The sequence below is a fragment of the Alosa sapidissima genome, chromosome 9, assembly GCF_018492685.1.
Source record: "Alosa sapidissima isolate fAloSap1 chromosome 9, fAloSap1.pri, whole genome shotgun sequence".
Taxonomy (NCBI): Eukaryota; Metazoa; Chordata; class Actinopteri; order Clupeiformes; family Clupeidae; genus Alosa; species Alosa sapidissima.
In genome coordinates this window covers 31,993,006-32,014,334 of record NC_055965.1, presented here as the reverse complement: position 1 = coordinate 32,014,334, position 21,329 = coordinate 31,993,006, and the positions used below count along the sequence as shown (strand labels likewise).

Sequence of the window (21,329 nt, the reverse complement as noted above, 5' to 3'; positions counted from 1 at the left end):
CCGTGACAGATGTTGGCATGTCAAAAAACACCGGTGTTTGGTCAGCATTCCCTATCTGATCCAGGGGGTATGAGTGAGTTTTCCTCAGTTTAAGCACATATCGCTGAAAAGACAGCAACTTCTCCTCGAAGTCTGAGGGCAGGCGCTGGGCCAAGTTTGTTCTACGACGCAGTGTCAGCCCTTTGCGATGCATCATTCGTGTACACCACCCAGTGCTGACTTTGAATTCATTTGTCGGTATGTTCAGCTCCTTGGCTATCTCCAGAGCCCTCAGCCAAATGATTTCTCTTGTGATTGGCATCGCATCCCGACGTTTCTCTATCACATATTCATAGACTCTATCATCAAGTTCTGCAAACTTGCCACTTTGAGGTCCACGGAAAGCTTTCCTTTGGCTGTTGGCATTTTTTAGTTCTTTTTGACCTCGCCACCTCCGAACGTTACAATTTGTTTGGCAGCTTTACAATTATTAGATGATTCCGCCTCATTCACGACCATAATTTTAATGTTGGCGTCATAACTGTTTCGAACGTGTTGGTTTATTTGACCAACTTTTGAAGCGCTTTTCTCAAGATGATCTCTTGACCTCTCCATGGCGGCCCTTTACTGCTTATTTAATTCATAACACTGTCACTAATTTGCCTATCGTATTGGCGCCCTCTACTGTTTCCCCCTGCTTTCTCCCTTTTTTGATTTTGTCTATATCGCGAAAATAAGACGACCCCCCATTTTCCAGCCTATTTTTAGGACAAAAACCTCATCCTATATTCGGGTATATACGGTATATATTGACTAGATGTCGCGTTGCCTACTGCTGTTCATTGGAACGAATGCGTCAATTGAGACGGCACCTTGCCGCGGGGATCTACTCCTCTAATGCATTAGCGTCAATCTAGGCAAAGAAGTTTTTTGGGTTGTTCCAACTGACAGGCATGTATTTATGGTCTAGAGAAAACAATAATAAAGATACATTTTACCGGTCTAGCCCCATAGTCTCCCATTCATTCTGCACTAGCTAGCGGCGGCCCTTAGACGAACAATGAGTGAACTACAACCAGGTTCGATACAAGATAGATAGATAGATAGATAGATAGATAGATAGATAGATAGATAGATAGATAGATAGATACTTTATTGATCCTCAAGGGGAAATTCAAGCATTCAAGATATACAATGAAAGTAGACAGGCTCTGGTTGAGGCCACATACCTCTCGTCTCGTTGACTCATGTAAGTTGTAATCTCACCAGAAGTTGCTGTAGATCTGTAGAACATTTACTTCCGTGCTTTAACATGGTCTGCTACTACATACGCCAGTCGTTACTTTTATAATCATAGGTCAATGCTTTGGGCGAACGAGATGTAGCTTAATTCACAAATGAAAAAGCCATGAGAGGTGATTTTCTGACGTTTCAACAACGAAATCGAGTTTGCCATCATTGTGTCGCTAATCGCTAAAAAGGTTTTCTATCGCTGGGGATGGCCAAACGTCGCTAAATAGGTAACGCTGACAATACGGAAGACCTAGTTTAGAGCTTCAGATCCCCGCTCCAAGATGGCGGCGGTGTTGACGCATGCTGAGAAGCAGAAGGCGACATCTAGTCAGTATATATATCTATAGTGTTTCACGCAGCTCACATAAATTTCAATACCCACAAATCCATTGTCCAAAATAAAATAACCAAAAAAATAATCTGACCTGAACAAAGGCTGACTTCAAGGCCTACTCAAAATGTTATGCTGAAATTCAGTGGAGTTGCAGCTAGCTAACCTGCACTGAAAATTAAGCTATAATGTTATATAGATATCAAAGCCTAGTATAGACCAGGGGTTTTCAACCTTCGGAGGAAACCTAGTGGAAACGAGAAAGAAAATACAGTGACGATTAAATGTTAAATATGGATTTAAATTAACGAGTGACAAAACTGGAGAGGAGGTATCACTGTTTCGTATGTTCAACGTTGAGGCCATGAAACCGCCGAAACTCGCGTCATATGGAGACACACATTAGCCTACAGTTTCTTGAGTAGCCTATACAGATTTTGCGTGATGTCAATGACAGCCGCTCATGAGAAAGAGTGCTGTGAGGTGTGTTTTACCCTTTCCAACTATACCTCTGTGAGAGCGGGTTTTCCACACTGGCATATCTAAATTTAAGGGCAAGGCTGGAACATAGACTGTATAAAATAACACCCCCCCCCCCCCCCCCCCACACACACACACACACACACACACACACAATAGTGGTCCGTGGATTACTTGTTAGTCAGGATGGTGGTCCCTGACACAGAACCAGTTGAAAACCCCTGGTATAGACAGTAGCCTAGATAGTAGATAATATGCCCATAAAAAAAGCCCGTAAAAGTCCTGGCAGGAAGCATAAGGATGTAGATCCAGGAACCCAAGGAATCTTCATTTCATCCTTATAGCTGCATAGTAATGATAGCATTATTATACTATCCAACACTTTTTACATACATTTTTCATTAAAATACCTTTTCTACTCACAATTCAATTTGTTGTACCACAGGACATGCCGTTGCACCATTGGACAACAGAGTACTAGTATGCCCATTATTATTTTAAATTCAGTCAAATTTTTAGTACAACACAACAGGTAAAATATTTTTTTCTGATAGCCATACTTTCCCATAATCATGATTGGAATTCATCTATAAAATAACTGGGTCAAATTCATTGAACAACCCATCAGCATAGTGTGTTTGTAAGGGAGGGAGGAGAGTGTGTGTGTGTGTAAGAGAGGGAGCAGTGTGTGTGTGTGTGTGTGTGTGTGTGTGTGTGTGTGTGTGTAAGAGAGGGAGCAGTGTGTGTGTGTGTGTGTGTGTAAGGGAGGGAGCAGTGTGTGTGTGTGTGTGTGTGTGTAAGAGAGGGAGCAGTGTGTGTGTGTGTGTGTAAGAGAGGGAGGAGTGTGTGTGTGTAGTAGAGTGAGTGGTGTTAGTGTGTTAAAGAGAGGGACGATAGTGTATGTGTGTGTATGTGAGGGAGAGTGTGTGTGTGAGTCTTTGTGTTAAAGAGGGAGGAGTGTGTGTCTGTGTGTGATTGACAGAGCTGCCAACCCTCACGCATTCGATTGGTCTAACAGCGTGTGGAGCCAATCAAATGAATAAATCTCACTCTCAATGTGTGAGAGTTGGCAGCTCTGGATTGAGGATGTGTGTGTGTGTGTGTGTGTGTGTGTTCGTGTGTTCGTGTGTGTGTGAGTGGTAGTGGAGTTAAAACAGGTAAGGTGTGTGTGAGTGTGTGGTGGTGGGTTAAAGACAGCAGGTAGAGTATGTATGTGTGTGGGGCAGAGTGTGTGTGTTTGTGTGTCACTTTTTATTTATTTATTCATGCTAAAGTGCAAGACAATACAAGAGCACAAAAAGCAGCATTAAAGGGCGATCCCTAAGAAGTAAGAAATGCTTATAGCCCATAGGACCCATTTTACTCTTTCAATAGATAGATAGATCGATAGATAGATAGATAGATCGATAGATAGATGGATACTTTATTGATCCTCAGGGGAAATTCAAGAGTGGCTTGGCCATTAATAGAGAGACGGGTATTTTCCACATTATTTGTATTTTTTGTGGAGCGAAATATAATATAGTTTGTTTTATTGATATTTAGTGATAATGTGTTGCACTTAAACCAAGTGTCCACTTTCAACAACCCCGTGTTTGCAGTTTCCTGCAAGACAAGAAGATTTTTGTGAGACAGGATCAGGTTGGTATCATCTGCAAATAACACTTTATGAAAGGCATCAGAGACATCTAGGTCATTGATATAAAGGGTGAACATAAGAGGCCCGAGTATGGATCCCTGGGGGACCCCAAGAGTAATAGTTTTCTGAACTGATTTATGGTAATTTATAAGTACGAACTGCTCTCTATTCTGAAGGTAGTTTTGAATCATCTCCATGCTGTGCCTCTGATCCCATAATGCTGCAGTTTGATAAGTAAACCATTGGAATCAATGGTATTGAATACTTTCGATAGATCCAGAAATATCCCAATAGCCTGTTTGTTGTTGTCTATGGCATGACTGATGTTTGATGATGCATGATGTAGTCATGCAGGTTGTGCTTTGTTTTTTAAAGCCGTACTGAGAGGGGACAAGTATGTTATCAGCCTCTCCCTAAACTTCCTGGACCTTTCCTTGGTGGTCATCTCAGTCTCTCACTTTCAACATGGAAATCAAACTAGCTTTAACAAAACAGGGAAGGAAGGTTTTAGTTGACGGGCCATCCAAATGCGGCCGTCCATTCATTTTTTAGACTCGGATTATATCTCTCTTGCATATTTTAACTAATTTTTCAATAAAACTTGTAATACAAAAAATGTTTGTTTACATGTTTGCTTTCACTATAGTAAGGTTCATTATGATGGGAGTAAAAGAAAAAAAATAATTAAACTGACTTCGTGTTGTACTATAGGACAGTGCGTTGCACCAGTGGACATTTTCAAAATCAATGCTAGTTTGCGGCCTAGCTATATGAGAGACATTCTTCATCCTGAGTAACAGTGTTAAGGTTTACATTATTTTCAATGATCAATCAATGTAAATTGATAAAAAATATTCAGATCAATACTTAAATTGCGTTGTACCAAAGGACTACCTTAAGACGACCAGTTCCAACACTGCACGGAAATGGTAATATTATGAAAATATTTGAGACAGAATTGACCTTGTGTGCAGTCCATCTGCTCCAGTGATGTCTTCTGTCCTTCCTAATTCTGGAAGGACCCCTCTCAGTAATGGGGTGGTCACAGTAATGTCTGTTTTATATCCACATAATGGCATTGCTCCAGAAGGACACCAGTTTTGCGGACAAAATGTAATGTGTCATAATAACTCTACATAGGTAATGTGTCATAATAACTCTACAGTAGGACCTTAACACTTATAACCTCTAGATTCAATAAGTAAACACTCGTATGACATGCATTCAAGTATTTTAATGTATTTAGATTCATTTTTCATTAAATTACAATCGTTTTAAGATAAGCAATACTACCGAGGACAGTTGCACCGGTGGACAAATGCCATGTTCAAAACAGAATATTTGCACAGTTGAAGAACGATACTCATTGTTTGCAGATGGATTAGATGTAGAAGAATGAACTGCATATTAAAAAATGATTTTTAATGAAATATTATCAAATTTTAGTTATATTTGTCACTGGGAACACATAAATTGAGCGTCACGTCAACCACCCATTTACATTGGCTAAACGTTAACATTAGCTTCCAAGTCATGTGATGCAATTCTGTTCACTCTGTTGGCAGAAAGTTGACAGTATCATATTATATCGATAGCTGCTATTTTACCAAACATTGACGAAAAGAAGACCTACTATGAACAGGGTTGTGTCTGTTTTGTTACGGTAGATTTACCTTTTTGTCCAGTTCTCTCTCGAGTTGAGTGGGAAACGGCATCCGTTGTAGACAGTGGCTGTAGGAACGACCTGAGTCTGACTTGTGTGGGGTCGCAGGTGACGTAGACTACCGTAATTTTTAAAAAACTGGTAACTTACCACACTTTTAAAAAACCTGGTGACTAACCACACTTATAACCCAAAATCCCCATATTTACATTAAACTTACTGAAATAATATTTAAAAGTATTTTACTGTGTGATATAAAGTAAAGTACTGTAGAAATTGCTGAAATGTCTAACAGTGTATGGCTGTAGTATCTGTAGTCTCAGTATGCTATATAAGCAATAAGTATGCAAGTAAGTGACTAGTTAAAAGCAGGGATGGATTAATGAGCTGGCCTACCAGGCCCAGCCTTTTCTCTTACCACTAGGGGTACTCCTAAATCGCACTAAAATATTTTAGCTGGGAGTTTTCTCTTAAAAGTTATTCACAAAGCCTTTCAGACCTACTCTTAGTAAGGAAAAATGACTACTCCTAAACTAAGAGTGAGGCTTCCTTGCTATGGATGACGTCATTACTCATGCACAAGCTTGACTGAAGTGACCACCTTGATTGGCTGATGATTGTAACGTGGGAATGATTCCAAACACCTCCCTTACGATGATGAGTGACAGGTGACAGGTCTGAGAATGCGTGCGCTACACAATGATGTATAGATCACAGATGATGAATAACTGAATAAGAAGGGTTAGCCGAAATGAATCAAGAGTAAGGCAAAACAAATAGCCTAGTAGCCTATTGAAACATACGGATTGATGCAGTATCTTTGTAACATTATTAAATTAATTTGTCACCATAGCCTATGCCTAGGCCTATGTTTGCAAAGAGGGGAACATTTTAATTTGATTCACAATGAAACGTTACATTTAATTTACATGTTGACAATGAGTAGCCTAGTTTTGGTTGTTGTTGGTGCCGTTATTGCATCAGTTAGTTATGCCTACAATGCAGAATTGTTTCCTCGCGATTGGAAGCTCCTGTGGCCGCATAGGATTTTAAAACATCGCGACATGAAATGCCACAAAAAGCAGTTTGTGAATAGGGCTTAGTTAGAGTTAGAGAGTTCGGAGTCCTCTCAACTTCTTTTAAAGGACAATTCCGGCGCAAAATGAACCTAGGGGTTAATAACACATGTGTACCGAGTTTGACCATTTGCTGGGATTTGTTTTCATGATAGTCAAATATCACCAGTTTTATTGCAAACCACCAATTAGCGTTTAATGCTAGCCTTCGGGGCAGACGTACAGTAAAAAGTAATCGCTCTTTCTATACCACTAACAAGGCTCAAAATAGCACCACACTTACACGGTAACATAATGAGGGTCTCTACATGTAAACCGAAGCATTGAGAACTTTGTAAGTGTACAGGCAGTTTATTAAAAAGAAACACATTACCGTTCACGTCTGGTTCACATACAGGCAGGCACCTTGGAAAAAACAGAACTCTGGGATGTGAAGTGAATCTTGCGTGAAACGTTGTTGCCGAAAGAAAGCACTGAGCGCATAAGGGAAGCACTGAATGCAACAGGAGACATAAGAGATGGCAGGTTATTTGAACGAATTTGAAGACATCGGGGATGAACCCTTTCGGTTTGATGGACGTCCTTATCTTTACAAGCGGGAATATACCGACGAAGAGCTTCGGGAGCTCCGTGAAAGGAAGAGAGAGCTACCTGTAGCCAATGCCACACACGGCTTCACACTTCTGAAAACTGGTGGTGTACCTGCGGACATTGTGAAGCTATGGCCACCGAAGAGGAGTGCCTGTGTTGCATGGAGTGGGACCTGTTGCGTCGCGACACCCAAGAGACGCAGTGTTTTGTAGAGTCTGAAGATTTCCCCTCATTGATAAACAGGGCTGAAGTTGAAACTTTCTTCCATGTCCCGAAAAGAAATTGGAGGCGGCGATCCATACCAGAGGGACCAGATGGACATCCACTAAGTAAGTACACTAGACAAGTTGTGTTACATCAGAGCTATTATTTCTGATAGGCCTATATTGAGCAAATTACGTTTGATTTTAGTTCACATCGCCTACCTGTAACCAGACGTGAACCGTAATGTCTTAAACTGCCTGTACACTTACAAAGTTCTCAATGCTTCGGTTTACATGTAAGGACCCTCATTATGCTACTGTGTAAGTGTGTTGCTAATTTGAGCCTTGTTAGTGGTATAGAAATAGCGATTTCGTTTTACTGTATGTGTGCCCCGAAGGCTAGTGTTAAACGCTAATTAGCGGTTTGCAATAAAACTGGTCACATTCGACTAGCATGAAATAAATCCCAGCGAACGGTCGAACTCGGTACACATGTGTTATTAACCCCTAGATTCATTTTGCGCTGGAATTGTCCTTTAAGCTGTCCCAGACTTAGGTGATACTTTTAGGTCTAAAATGCTTCGTGAATTACTTTTAGTGAAAGAAATTAGGAGTCCTAAAGTTAGGAGTGACACACCCATTATTTTTAGGAGCTGCTCCTAAATTCGCCAGTTAAGAGCTACTTTTAGCCTTAAAATTTTTTGTGAATACGGCCCCTGGTGCTCTACACAACAATGCTACTCTAATATAGGCTTGTATTGGGTTTGTACATCTCATGTCTGAATGATGCAGCAGGTTCACTTTTTTTCCTTAATTACTGTACTATATAGGTTGTCCTATGACTTATGATTTACAATTCTACAAGAAAAGTAACTTAATGAAGTGTTGGTGCTTTAAATGCTTCACTGAGCTGAAATTTAAACTTAAAACATCTCAAGATGAATTAAATAAAAATAACAGTGAGTAAATTACCAGTGCACGTCTTTTAAGGGCTTCAAACTGCACATCTCATGGCTCAATGTCTTACAGACTATCCTTCATGATCTTTAGGCCTTGGCTAAACCAGCTCGCCATGCTAGCATCTTCCATAGAAATGTATTTGAGCCCAATTTAAAGAGATGTTCCAAGTATCCTGGGGGATTTTTATGTGATTTTGCAATGATGATTGCAATAACCATTTGACAGCCCCACAATGCAATTTACTTTTTAATTTTAGTATTTTTAAATTTTCAATAAGAACATCACTATGGTTAATGCAGTAACAAAATGGTAGGCCTATTATTATAGGCTATTGCAATGACTTGCCATGCTCGATCTAAATGTGTCCATTCAATTCACCGTACACAATGACCACAGTTATACATGCAGGGAATATTCGGGCTTTAAATGTAGCAGCTATATTCGGTTTGCGCCAAATACCGGATTAAATTGATTGATGCCATCAGAATGAGTTTACACATTTTCAAATTTACACACAGGCACTGGGTCACGGCCAATCAGAGGGGAGGTCCCGCCCTTCACTATCTGTGATATGTTTAAACCACGATATTGGCCAAATATGTGTCTGTTATTGAACCAAATTAGAGTTTGATGGCGGACACATTTTCCTCTCTCGAATAGCTGGTCGCACCGGTGCAACCGCCGATTTTTTTTTTTTTTTTTTTTTTTTTTTTTTTTTTTTCTTTTTTAGTCGCACTTTTGAAAAATTAGGTCGCATATGCGACCAAATTGGTCGCACTCTAGAGCCCTGACCAACATGAGTAAAAACAACCCCACACAATGACCCTGGGTCGCCCGGGTGAGGGTGTCTGATGTAATACCCGAAACACCCTATGACCCCGGGAGCATCACTGACAATGTGTCCAGGTTGCACCACAAGGTGTGCTCTAGTACTAAACCCAGCGTTTGGGTTGAGAAAATAATCATTTTTTAGAGTGTAGGTTAAATTGCTGAGTGTGGAACACATGTTTGTCATCCTAAGGCCATACTCTTCCAGGTGATTCTAATTCGCATGGTAACTATGGTAACTCTTCCAGGTGATTCTAACTCGCATGGTAACTATGTTAACTCTTCCAGGTGTATCAGAACACCCACACTTAAGGCAACAGAAGATCCATGGACAGAATGATGAACTCAACCTGCAGCTGCAAGGAAGGCTGCACCACTGCACAGTTTGCAGGAGGAGTTTCTCAGCCTTCACTGAACTTCAGAAACACCAGCAAATACACACTAGTGTTGCACAAAAGCAGAACACTAACAAAAACTGTGACCTGTATGGGAAGTCTTTTCCACTAATTTCTAATGGAGATAAGCTACATCAATGTGCCCATTGTGGGAAAGTATATGCAACAGATGAAAGTCTCAAACACCACATAATGCTTGCACATACTACAAAGAAGCGTCATAAATGTGCCCATTGTGGGAAAGTATATGCAACAGATGGAACTCTCAAACACCACATAACGCTTACACATACTACAAAGAAGCGTCATAAATGTGTCCTTTGTGGAAAACGCTTTAAGCTCATTTCAACTCTTAATATCCATATGAACGTATACTGCAAAAAGAAAGTGCGTAAATGTCTAGAGTGTGGAAAAGTTTTTTCAAAAAATATGCAACTGAAGAGCCACATGCGTACACATACTGGAGAGAAGCCTCATAAGTGTGTCCAGTGTGGAAAAGCTTTTGCAACATCCCAATCTCTTAAAAGTCACATGTTTACACATACTGGAGAGAAGCCTCATAAATGTGTCCACTGTGAAAAAGCTTTTAAAACATCCCAAGGTCTCAAACGCCACATGCTTACACATACTAAAGAGGAGCTTCATGAATGTTCCCAGTGTGGAAAAGCTTTTAGAAAATCCCAAGATCTCAAACGCCACATGCTTACACATACTAAAGAGGAGCTTCGTGAATGTTCCCAGTGTGGAAAAGCTTTTGGAACATCTCAAGATCTCAAACGCCACATGCTTACACATACTAAAGAGGAGCTTTGTGAATGTTCCCAGTGTGGAAAAGCTTTTGGAACATCCCAAGATCTCAAACGCCACATGCTTACACATACTGGAGAGATTCTTCATATATGTGTCCAGTGTGCAAAAGCTTTTAGAACATATCAAGACATGAAATGCCACATGCTTACACATATTGGAGGGAAGCCTCATAAATGTGTCTAGTGCGGAAAAGCTTCTTCACAAATGTCATAAATGTGTCCAGTGTGGAAAAGCGTTTGCAATAGCCAAATACCTCAAACACCGCAAATACATATTATATAGCCTTATATGCCACAGCCGTACGCATACTGACAACAGTCCTTATAAATGTGTCCAGTGTGGGAAAACCTTTATTCACAGTTCAGTTCTTAAAACCCCTGGGCTAGTACACAAATAAGAGAAGAGTTATATATGTCCCCAGTGTGGAAAAGTTTTGTGTATGATTTAATTAGTAAAAAATGTTTAATCTATGTATTTGTTTTCTACCAATCATTTATTTCAAAATAAAGAAATATTTCATACAAAAATACATATTTTGATGTTTTTTGCTCATGTTTGTGTATATAGTTGGTTAAAATGAAATGGCAATACTTTAATCATCAGGGGCCGTATTCACAAACCCTTTTATCTTAACACTAGGAGTACTCCTAAATCGCACTAAAAGATTTTAGCTAGGAGTTACCCTATTGGAGACATATGGAGACATTGATAATGGGCTAAGCCCGAAACGTTTGTTTCCCAGTTCTTGGTCCGTAGACTTATTGTAATAACCTCGGCTCTCAATACATATTTGTATGAGTATCAAGATTAAAAAAATCTCAGATTTCATTGTAGTTTGTATAACTTCAACATGGGTTATAGGTCAAAAGTTGAATGATCGAGTACTTATGTCCTTTTGTTTTCTTACAGTTTGGGTCGTTGTTGCCCATAACACGCTAGCATTGTGCTAATGAGTGACGTCATTGACACGTTTGAAAGGCTTTTTAGAACAATTAAGTGACTTTAAAAAATATAATACTCAACCAAGTGTATTTTCTTTGCCTCCCCTTTCGAATATAATATTCAAATGACTTGAAAAAAAATTATATCCCGAGAAAAGTGGATTTTGAGGGGTACAGCTCCATAGACCTCCATGCATTCTGCACTCGTGGACGAGCGCCCTCATGTGGAACCACATAAGGAACTGCAACCAGTTCAGAAACCGGAAGTTTTCCGAGAGTGGCAGTTCTCCCCTTATTAGACATTCTCTGATAACATATGGAATGTTAAAACGGAAGCCTTGTGGGGCCAACTATGATGCTGATAATGGAACTCTCTTGAAAGGGTCTATAGAAATACAATTGACCTGACGCTAAGCCCCGCCCCCTATTGTTACCGTGTGAACTCGGATAAACAAACCAGACTTGATTAAAAATACATTGTGGACAATGGCAGCTGACAGTATATGAAAGCAGGCTTTGAGGACGTTTTGGTCGATAAAGGATTTACTTTCCTCCAGAAGCTATCAAAAGGGACTTAATTATGCTATGGAGGGCCTAGAAATCTAGACGCGCCCCTAGCGGCAGCGAATTACATTTGCTGCCAGGGCTAGTCTAGCAACTCTCCGTTGGCTTGTGAGCTTCAGAAATCGAAATTTAATCAGGCCAATGAAATCGTGTATAGAGTCGTTAGGTGGGCTTAACATAATGATTGATGGCAGAGTTGCAACGGTTTGGCTTGAATTCCCTGCTACTTGAAAACAAATAAGATGGATGTTGCTGCTGGCGAACAGTGTGACACGAGTTAAGCTTTTATTAAGTTGGCAAACGTTTGAACTAGCCAACTAGCTCCGCTGGTGGGAAACGCATGGGACTCATAGCGCTGCCGCTGTCCTATTGCGTGCAGAGGGAATTTGAAAGACAACTGATTATCCCGCCCCTCGGACTGAGCACTGCGAACGGTGAGTGTCCAGACCCTACATTTTAATGTGGGTCTGGCTCATCAGGCTAATGGAGGGGTCTATTCAAAACTTTAGAATACATACTGCTGCTAAGGTGACAAGCAGTTGTGGCGAGTAGCTGTGCAAATCACCGTGCAAAAACCACTGACGTTAATGCTAGCTAGCTAGCTAGTGGAAGATTGATACTAAGATATGTTAGGTTACGTTAATATTTGATGTAGTAAGAATATAGTAGTTGGTTAATGAGCATTTTCATCTTGGGATTTAACAGGGAACCTGTGCCCACGTTGTTGGCTTAGTAGCCTACATTACGTCGAGCTGTTGCAAACACGAGAGACGTCCTGTAGGCTACTGTTGATGAAAATATACCCCGTCTAGCCTCTCGGGGTACCGGCTATCAGTATTACACGTCCCCAATGCAAAACGTTTGACCATGGTTATCTGTCGGGGTTTTTTGAGTTAATAAACTCCATAAATAACCGTTAATTTGTCATTTTATGCCTCCTCCCTGTTTTGGATGTCCGAGTCCCGTTGAGGCTGGACTGTCATTGGCTCATCAGCGTTCTAAGGGCGGCGCTTAGAAACCATTTAAGTTCCATGTGCGGAATTTTGGCCAAAGTCATCCTTCTTAGTTTAGCCCTGAAATCACATTCAACAATGAAGTAGTATGGGTAAAGCATACTGTACATTTCCTGAATCCTTGGAGTCCTGAGAGTATTTCAGTTTCTGTCTTTTGTGTCTTTAATGTTCTCTGATGCCCCAGGGCGTAAAGATAGTGTATAGTTTAGGCGGAAATTTTGGAAAATGTTGAGTTTTTGTTGGTTCAAAGAGCTCCAGTGTTGTGCTTGAATAAAAGGTACCCTTATGTACTCTTTCAGATGATGCCAAACTCAATATTATACAACACTGACAAGTGTATTAAAGGTTGTATCAGTGATTGCAGGCCCAAAAAAAGACCCAAACATAAATGATCACCTTCATGTAATGGTTCCTAACGATCCGCTAGCTGCCCGCCCCATAAGGGCATCTGTAGGCAGCCTTGGCTCTGAGATCTGCACACAAAAACTGAACATAAAAGAACTGCACAGAAAATAAAAAAAATTGCGGGGGAGACACCCCCGGACCCCCGTGTTGTTATTAGGCGATTATGACTGGCCTGCCCCCACTGCTAAAGAAAATCGAGAGGAAACACTGGAACACGGTCATCTCATTTAAATGGTGGGAACGTCAAATGTAACAAATATAATTCATTACACATTTAATTCACCTGAACAGTGTTTGAATCCTGTTTGTACTCTTGGACTTAGCAGTTGCTGTGCAAAGCCGCAGATTCCATTACTATTAATCTGTTATCACAGATTTCATTAGCCATATTAACCAACAACCGGCTAATGATGTTGTTATGCATGTACAAAATACAACATTTGAACACCCATATTGCTGCTGTTGTACTTCATTGTATCTACAGCTGTTAATGTGAATACTCATATTTCAAGCCGCATTTCTCAGTTGTGATGCTTTTCATGAACTGGCCCCCATTACAAACTAATTGAATGGCCCTGGCCTAAATCAAAGCTATAGTTTTGCATTTGCCAGAAGAGTAGGCTAGATATTATGTTTGTTTTAATATTTGACACATTTTTAGTTTTAATGCAATGTATTTGGATATTGTTAAAATGTTGTTCATACTAATAGTTGATTATACGGGCAAAGTAAGTTCATTGTAATCATTGTAATTGCCAGTTAATTTCTTTGGTCTTTACCATGTGTTCTGGTAACTTGTAAAGCCATTACAATTGTTCCATCACATTTTCTAACATTACAGCAATACATGGTAAGTAGTGGAGAGTGCATGTTGATTAGGTAATTTGATTGACAACTTCATACCAGACAATTTAAGTAGGCCTAACTAATTGATCATGTGTGTTTGGATCTTCCACCAGCATCATCTTTGCAGCAAGGCACAGCAAAGCGTCTCGTCACAAAAAAAGCAGTAAGTGTTATCCTGTATAGTCTACAAGATGGATGGATAGATAGATAGATAGATAGATACTTTATTGATCCCCAAGGGGAAATTCAAGGTCTCAGTAGCATACAGACATCACACACAACATGCACTTACAGCAATACAAGTAATATACAAATAAAAAAACTCCACGGTACAATAGAGACAGTAGAAGATAAACATGATACTAAAAATGAAATGCTAAATATACTAAACTAAATCAAATATCAACAGTCTACAAGTATATAATAGCCAACAAGTCAGGCATCCTTGCTTAAGCCATGACTCATGATTTTTCTCCATTTAAATACAGGCAGCTGTTTCCAAGGTGCTGCTGTGGGACGATAAGGGCTGGATGGCTAATATGGAAAGCCGCCTAGCCGCCAGGACAGCGGATCTTACATCGGAACGAGCTCGAGTAGCTCAACTGCTTGCCGAGAATGCAAGTTTGAAAGCTGACCTGTCAGCCAGCAGAGCGGAGACAGACAACCTCCGACAAGAGATGCAGGGGCTGAGAGAGGCCAGTCAGAGGGGGCTGCTCATGCAAGAGATGAGAGCTGGCATAGGAGAACTGCATTCGGTTCTACGTATGGTTAACTCTACGCCTGTGAGATTAATCCCCAGACGCGCCTCAACACCTGCACCAGAAGTAGATTCTTCAGATTGTCAGATGTCTCCATCGGCCATTTCCTCTTCCTTAACAAACAGCATCCAAATGACCGGTCAGTGGGCAGACGTGAGCTTGCGTGATTTTGGACCAGAAGACCATGCTAGACTCCTCCAAATGAGCTTCGGCCAAGTGGGCAGATATGGATGCCTGCTCTTCAGACACATTATCTCGGAGGAGAACTACCAGGCATGGAGCAAGACCACAAACTGGGATGGTTCTAGAGGTAAACGAGCACTGCCTCAAAATGTGAAGAGCTTCGTGGTTTCTACACTGAGGCGTCACTTTCCTGACATGGACAGGGGGGAACTGAAAGAGTGTATTGACAAGATCAATGAATTCCTGCGTACAACACGCAAGAATTCCCAAGGACTCACTCTGCTCTAAAGACTCCAGAACACTGTACTGTAGTTTACTGCACTGTAGACTGCGTTCCAAATTATTATGCAAATTACATTTTTCTCAGATTTTCCTAAATAGTTGATGCAAATGACAGTCAGTATAATTTAAGTCAAACCGTTTAGAGTATAATTTGAATTTTATTGAACAAACCTCCCAATGATACGAGTTTGAAAATTAGTCTTCATGTATTCCTGAGCCCACTGGATGATATTACTTCATTAAAATTCAAGACAGTTAAGGACAAGCAGAAAACACTATGGAAACAAAATCCAGCGGTTAAAATCCTGAAAAAGAGAGTGTAGGAAGACCGAAAGAAAATGACACAAATATAAACTTCAGATCCATGAAATCCATGAAGACATGGTCTGCATGTGTAATTCTGAAATATGCAAAGCAAGACAGTCTTTCTTCTCAAATATCATCATTAGAAGTACAAATAACTAATATTTTCAAAATACTATTTTCAACTGAGGAGAAGTTAACAAACCACCCCTCATTAGCATCTGAACTTGTCTCGACTAATAAATGCAATGAGTTTGCATCTTTTTTCAAAGGCAAAACTGAGAAAATCAGACTGAACATATCTTCTCAACAACTTGCTCAACATCTGGAACGTCCAGCTTCAAGGGAAGGGGAACTTAATTTGATGTCAGAGTTTAGTTTGATAGACTATGAAACTCTTGTAAAAACTGTCCAGAACCTCAACTCCTCCACATGTGGCTTAGACACTATACCTACTGTACCAGTTTTTTTTAAATCTGTTCTTCACCTCATAGCAGCAGATGTGCTTCACACTGTAAATACATCATTACTGTCTGGCACATTTCCTAATAACAGCTGCTGTTGAAAACAGCTGTTGTAAAGCCCCTTCTCAAGAAGAATAACTTGGATGCCACCATGCTAAACAACTACACGCCCATATCCAATCTACCTTTTATTGGCAAAATTATTGAAAAAAATAGTCTCTGATCAACTAACCACCTTCCTAACATCAAATGGGTATTTTGATTAGTTGGAGAGTTGCAGCTTTACCGGGTTTCTCTGTAACTGAGTGTTAACTATTTGGGTGTTAATACTCCATGAGGGGGAGCCCTGTGGTCGGCCATTTTGGCCCTGAAAGGAAATAAATATATGTGTGTGCGAGGACAGTTTGGAACTACTTCAAGAATCTTCATAGAGTGCTGTACACTGGGTTTTTGACTATTATAATCATTCTATGTTTTTAATGTTTTAATTATTACTTTTTAAACGGTTTTCAATTATTTCCATTTTATGCTTTTATGTGCTATTACCTTGTGTGTTTTATGTTTTCTTCCTCTTATTATTATTTTTTATTATTATACTTTTTAAACTGATTATTTGCCCTTTATGCTTTTATCAGGAAATATCCAACTCACCGATTGGTTAGTGGTGTTCATTGATGTTCCAAAACAAGTAGCGTAGCGAAATACAGTTTCTGTCGTGTTTTATTTGGCATTTTGTAAAATCCCATTGATTTCTGTTGGAAGACTCATTGCATGTTGATATTACTGCGCCACTAGCCTGGGTTTTCCCATAATCCCAATAATCATAAATTGCTCTTGGGTGCTCTTTGTTGGTGCCCCCCCCCCCAATTCCAATCCTCCCCCACCTTTCTTATGCAGCCCTTGCCACTTAATCTACTAAACCCCTCTTCTACTGCACTTTTTACCCCCCCCCCCCCCCACACTTTGCACAAATAGGCTGACACCAGACATAATTTCACTGCATTTCTTACTTCCAGTAACTATATGCATGTGACAATAAACTTCCTTGTATCCTTGTATCAACGAACACCACTAACTACTCGGTGAGTTGTACAGTTTTGAAAACAAACGTTAAGGGTTGTTTTAGGACATGTTTGAGCATGCCTGTTGGCAGCCACTCTGAGTAGTCAAAGGCGATTCAAAACGAGTCAGAAATATCGAGACAGGACCAATAATCAAAATTTCGATGTCCACCACTCTAGTTCATCCAAAACAAACCATAAAAGGGACTCAAAGTGCTAAATACCGGAATTTTCCTTTAAATGTAGTGTATTCTCTTGTCTTTCCGATGTTGAAAAATGGCATGGGATTTAGCCCCTGTGTAACTTTAATTTCATACCATAGTGAAAAAGAAAGTCATGAACTACATCTGAAAGTTCACAGACACTCTGATTAACTTAAATAAATTGAAATTAGATCGGAAAATGCTTCTGTTAGGTTTTGTTTATAAGATTAGATATAAGATCAGGGGTGCCAATAATTGTGTTGTGTTTGTGCAATGTGTTTTAGTTAAAAATATTTATTTCTTTATGAGATTTTCCTTTTTCACAAAATTTGCTTCCCTTCAAGGTTGGATTTTTCCTCCTTTCTTTTCATTGTGAGATTACAATAAATCACCAACAGATTATTTTTTATACTGTTTTTTAGTCTACTTTAGCAGAGGTGCCAATAATTCTGGAGGGTACTGTACCATACTGTATGTTAATACATACTGTAGAGAAGCCTCTTAAATGTGTTCAGTGTGGAAAAGTTTTTACACATCAACACTTAAATCCCACATGCTAATACATACTGGAAACAAGCCTCATCAATGTTCCCACTGTGGAAAAAACATTCCAACAAGTAAATTGTTCCCACAGCAAAAGGAACCTTAACCAAATAAGGAACCCAAAGTAATTGAGAACCGCTGCCGTAGACCATAGTGTATGATGCATAGAATACTACCGTATTGCGACAGCCGTGGCCTACTGGTTAGCACTTCGGACTTGCAACCGGAGGGTTGCCGGTTCGAACCCCGACCAGTAGGCACGGCTGTTGTGCCCTTGAGCAAGGCACCTAACCCCTCACTGCTTCCCGAGCGCCGCTGTTGCAGCAGACAGCTCACTGTGCCGGGATTAGTGTGTGCTTCACCTCACTGTGTGCTGAGTGTGTTTCACTAATTCACGGATTGAGATAAATGCAGAGACCAAATTTCCCTCACGGGATCAAAAGAGTATACTTCTTAGCTTGGGTAGCTGAGGAATGTAAAGAAATGTTCTGGCCACAACTTCAGAGAATACAAATGTCATGCTTAATTGTTACGTGTACGAAGGGGTCCTCTGAAATTGTTACACCCGGAAGGAACCAAAGAAATGGAGAACCCCTTTTAGTTGGAGAGACTGTGATGTTTTTGCCCCCAAAAAGTTGTGTTGTTCCTGAAAAGAAAGGCTGGGATCACTAGAGAACTCAGATGTGAATGCATACTTTTCTTATTTTTTTTAATTTTATTTCTGGTTGTACCGACACACATACAGCTGGCTAGCTGAAGCTCCAGTGGCAATGGATGTAGAATAATCTGAAAAAGTAGTCTACAATATAAGATGAGTTAACTAAAGGCTCTCTTATACAGGTATGTTTTCAGTCATTTTAAAAAAAAATATTTACTGAAGTCGCCTACTTGATGTACAGAGGCAGGGTGTTTCTATAGCTTTGGAGCATAATGGATAAAAGTAGCTTCTCCACTTTGCTTGTGGAGCACTTTGGGTACAATTAAAAGATTAGAATTGATTTAAATTTCCTTTGTGGTTGATAAGATATTAAAAGCTCAGAGATATATGAAGGTGCTATGTCATTCAGAGCTTTGTAAGTAATTAACAATCTTAAAATCAATTCTATAGGAAACGGAGCCAGTGCAGTTCAGCCAACACAGGGGTGATGTGTTCTCTCTTTTTGGTCTTAGTTAAAAGTCTAGCCGCAGAGTTCTGTATGAGTGCCAATTTCTTTAGATGTTTTTCAGGAAGACCAGTAAAAAGTGCATTGCAGTAGTCTGAGACAAAGGCATGAATTAGCTTTTCTGCATCTTGTTGAGTTAAAAAGGGCCGCTCTTTGGCAATGTTTCTCAGGTGGAAATAGGCTGTCTGAGTAACTTTACTGATATGGGGCTTAAAGCTTAACTCTGCATCAAAGATGACACCGAGGCTTGTTACTTTTGGTTTGACTTGGTTTGCCAAGTTCCCCAGATTACTAAGAACAATGTCTCACTTTGGTTTTGGTCCAACCAAAAGTACCTTTATTTTGTCATCATTTAGTTTTTAAAAAATGTTGCTCATCCACTGATTAATGGAGGTTAGGCATGCAGTGAGGGAGCAAAGGCCATCTGGGTTAGTTGGCTCCACAGAGATATACAATTCTGCAGCTGTGGAAGTTTACATTATGTTGACTTATGATGTTTCCTAACGGAAGCATTCATAGGGAAAAGAGCAGGGGACCAAGGCAGCTCCCTTGGGCCCCCTGGGCCCCTCAGTTGGGATACTTTTTATGAACTGGCCCCCATTACAAACTAATCGAATAGCCCTGTTGTATGGTATGCACGTCCATAGTGGTATATTTGCCCACACAACACTGCGAGATCCAATGTTTCTAGAGGCGGAGCTCACCCTATATATATATATATGACAGAATCCTACACGTGAGAACTTCGTTTTCCAAGATAATTGATTGGTCAGTGGACGGTTGTTTTACACAATTTGAGCTATAACTTAGCACGTAACCTGTTCCTGACCAGGTTTGGTTGACAGCACTAATTGAGATTCTTAGTAGGCTAGGCTATAGCCCACAGGTGTCTAAAATGTGATTTATTTTAGAGGGTGGTTTACTTCATTAGGTGAACTAAACACACTAAAAGCTACCAATCTCAGAGGTCTATTGTATCAAAAGAGAGTATATTCCTGTCGTGAGCTCTCTCTCCCTGCCTGTTAACGAGCCTTCATTGCTCTCAATTATCTGCCACTCCCAGTCTCTGTCTCTACTCTGCCTGATTAGCCGCACCTGTCCCTACCCTTGCTCTCTCGTTGACCTGCCAGCTGCACTCCAACTCCTCAACGGACCCATCGCGTTGCTGGAGACGCATCCCATTCACTTTAAATGGGCTCACGTGATCCGTTGCCGAACTGAATTGTGGGTCCGTCGCGTCGCGTTTCTCCCGCTGCTCGCGTTGAGGAGTTCAGCTGTTGCTGCACCGACAGACGGCACCGGCCAATCAAGCCAATCGACGGACGGCACCAACCAATCACATTACGGTTTTACTTAAAGTCATTTGCATAGCTGCCGTCGGAAACACCCACTGGAATGCGTTGACGGAACGCAGCTGAGCTGTGTGTGGGAGCCGTTAGTGCTGTTCCCCCATGGATTCTCCCATCACCAGAGGTTAACAGTTAATTACTGAAAGGTAAAAAAGAGTATCCAAATGACCAAAGTTTTGCAACATACTGCCAGGGATATTTAAAAACATCATTCTATGGATATGTTCAAATTTATACTGATGGATCAAAAGATCCACAAAATGGGCATTGTGGTATTGGAATGTAACCTATATCACAGAATTTAATAAAAGAGAGGGATAAGTAAGGGATAATGGACTCCACGGTGGTGTTCACAGAAGTTTATGCACGGTCGAGGTTGTAAAACGGCCCCGACGCGAAGCGGAGGTTTAAACCTAGTGCATTAACTTCTGTGAACAGACCACCGTGGAGTCCAATCCATTATCCCGCTTATTCCACTGTTGCCACTTGCGTTGTGTTCATTTCCTGTTACAATTTAAACGTTTTAATCGCTAAAACTGTCTTGTTTGTAGAACTACTTTCTTCCGACACATATCAACTAATTTCTCAACTTGCAGATCAAACTGCCGTTACTAGTTCTAAATGGATGGTTGCTACGGCCAAAGGCCAGTCGTTAGTTCTATCTCCCATTGTCAAGCGGGCATATCCCAAGATTCTGATGAACTTAGCTTTGAAACATCGCTATTTTACCTAGCCTGCAGTCATCCATCTAGCTAAAAGCCACCTCTGTCATATGCTACAATGTCTGCATTTTACAGCGCAGATGCAACGTGACGGTTCATTTAAACTTCACGAGTTCGGCGAATTAATATACAAGTGTGATACGGCCAAAAAATGGATCTACTAGGTGTGCAAATAACATACGGTTAATGGTCGTTCTAAATTACGTAGGACAATGGGAAATTAAAAAAAGCAGTGGAATAAAGATTAAATAACTGTTTGTCTGTATATTCTGTTGAAATGA

At 40.4% G+C, this 21,329-nt stretch overlaps 2 protein-coding genes across 4 annotated transcripts in view; both read left to right on the top strand.

Annotated features, from left to right (window-relative positions):
- The window catches only part of LOC121718881 (zinc finger protein 501-like), a 28,027-nt gene extending 11,488 nt beyond the window's left edge, over positions 1-16,539 (top strand). Inside the window, exons 3-4 of one of the 3 annotated variants that reach the window (XM_042104265.1) lie at positions 14,131-14,180; positions 14,506-16,539. In XM_042104265.1, coding sequence (XP_041960199.1) covers positions 14,131-14,180; positions 14,506-15,246 — 791 coding nt within the window. In that variant the 3' untranslated portion in view covers positions 15,247-16,539. Of the gene's footprint in view, positions 1-6,762; positions 7,382-9,331; positions 10,771-14,130; positions 14,181-14,505 lie in introns of those variants that run through there. The other 2 variants (XM_042104266.1, XM_042104264.1) reach the window with 2 other exon arrangements.
- The window catches only part of LOC121718789 (zinc finger protein 708-like), a 712,111-nt gene that overhangs the window by 606,022 nt on the left and 84,760 nt on the right, over positions 1-21,329 (top strand). The gene's annotated exons all lie outside the window — the stretch shown is intronic.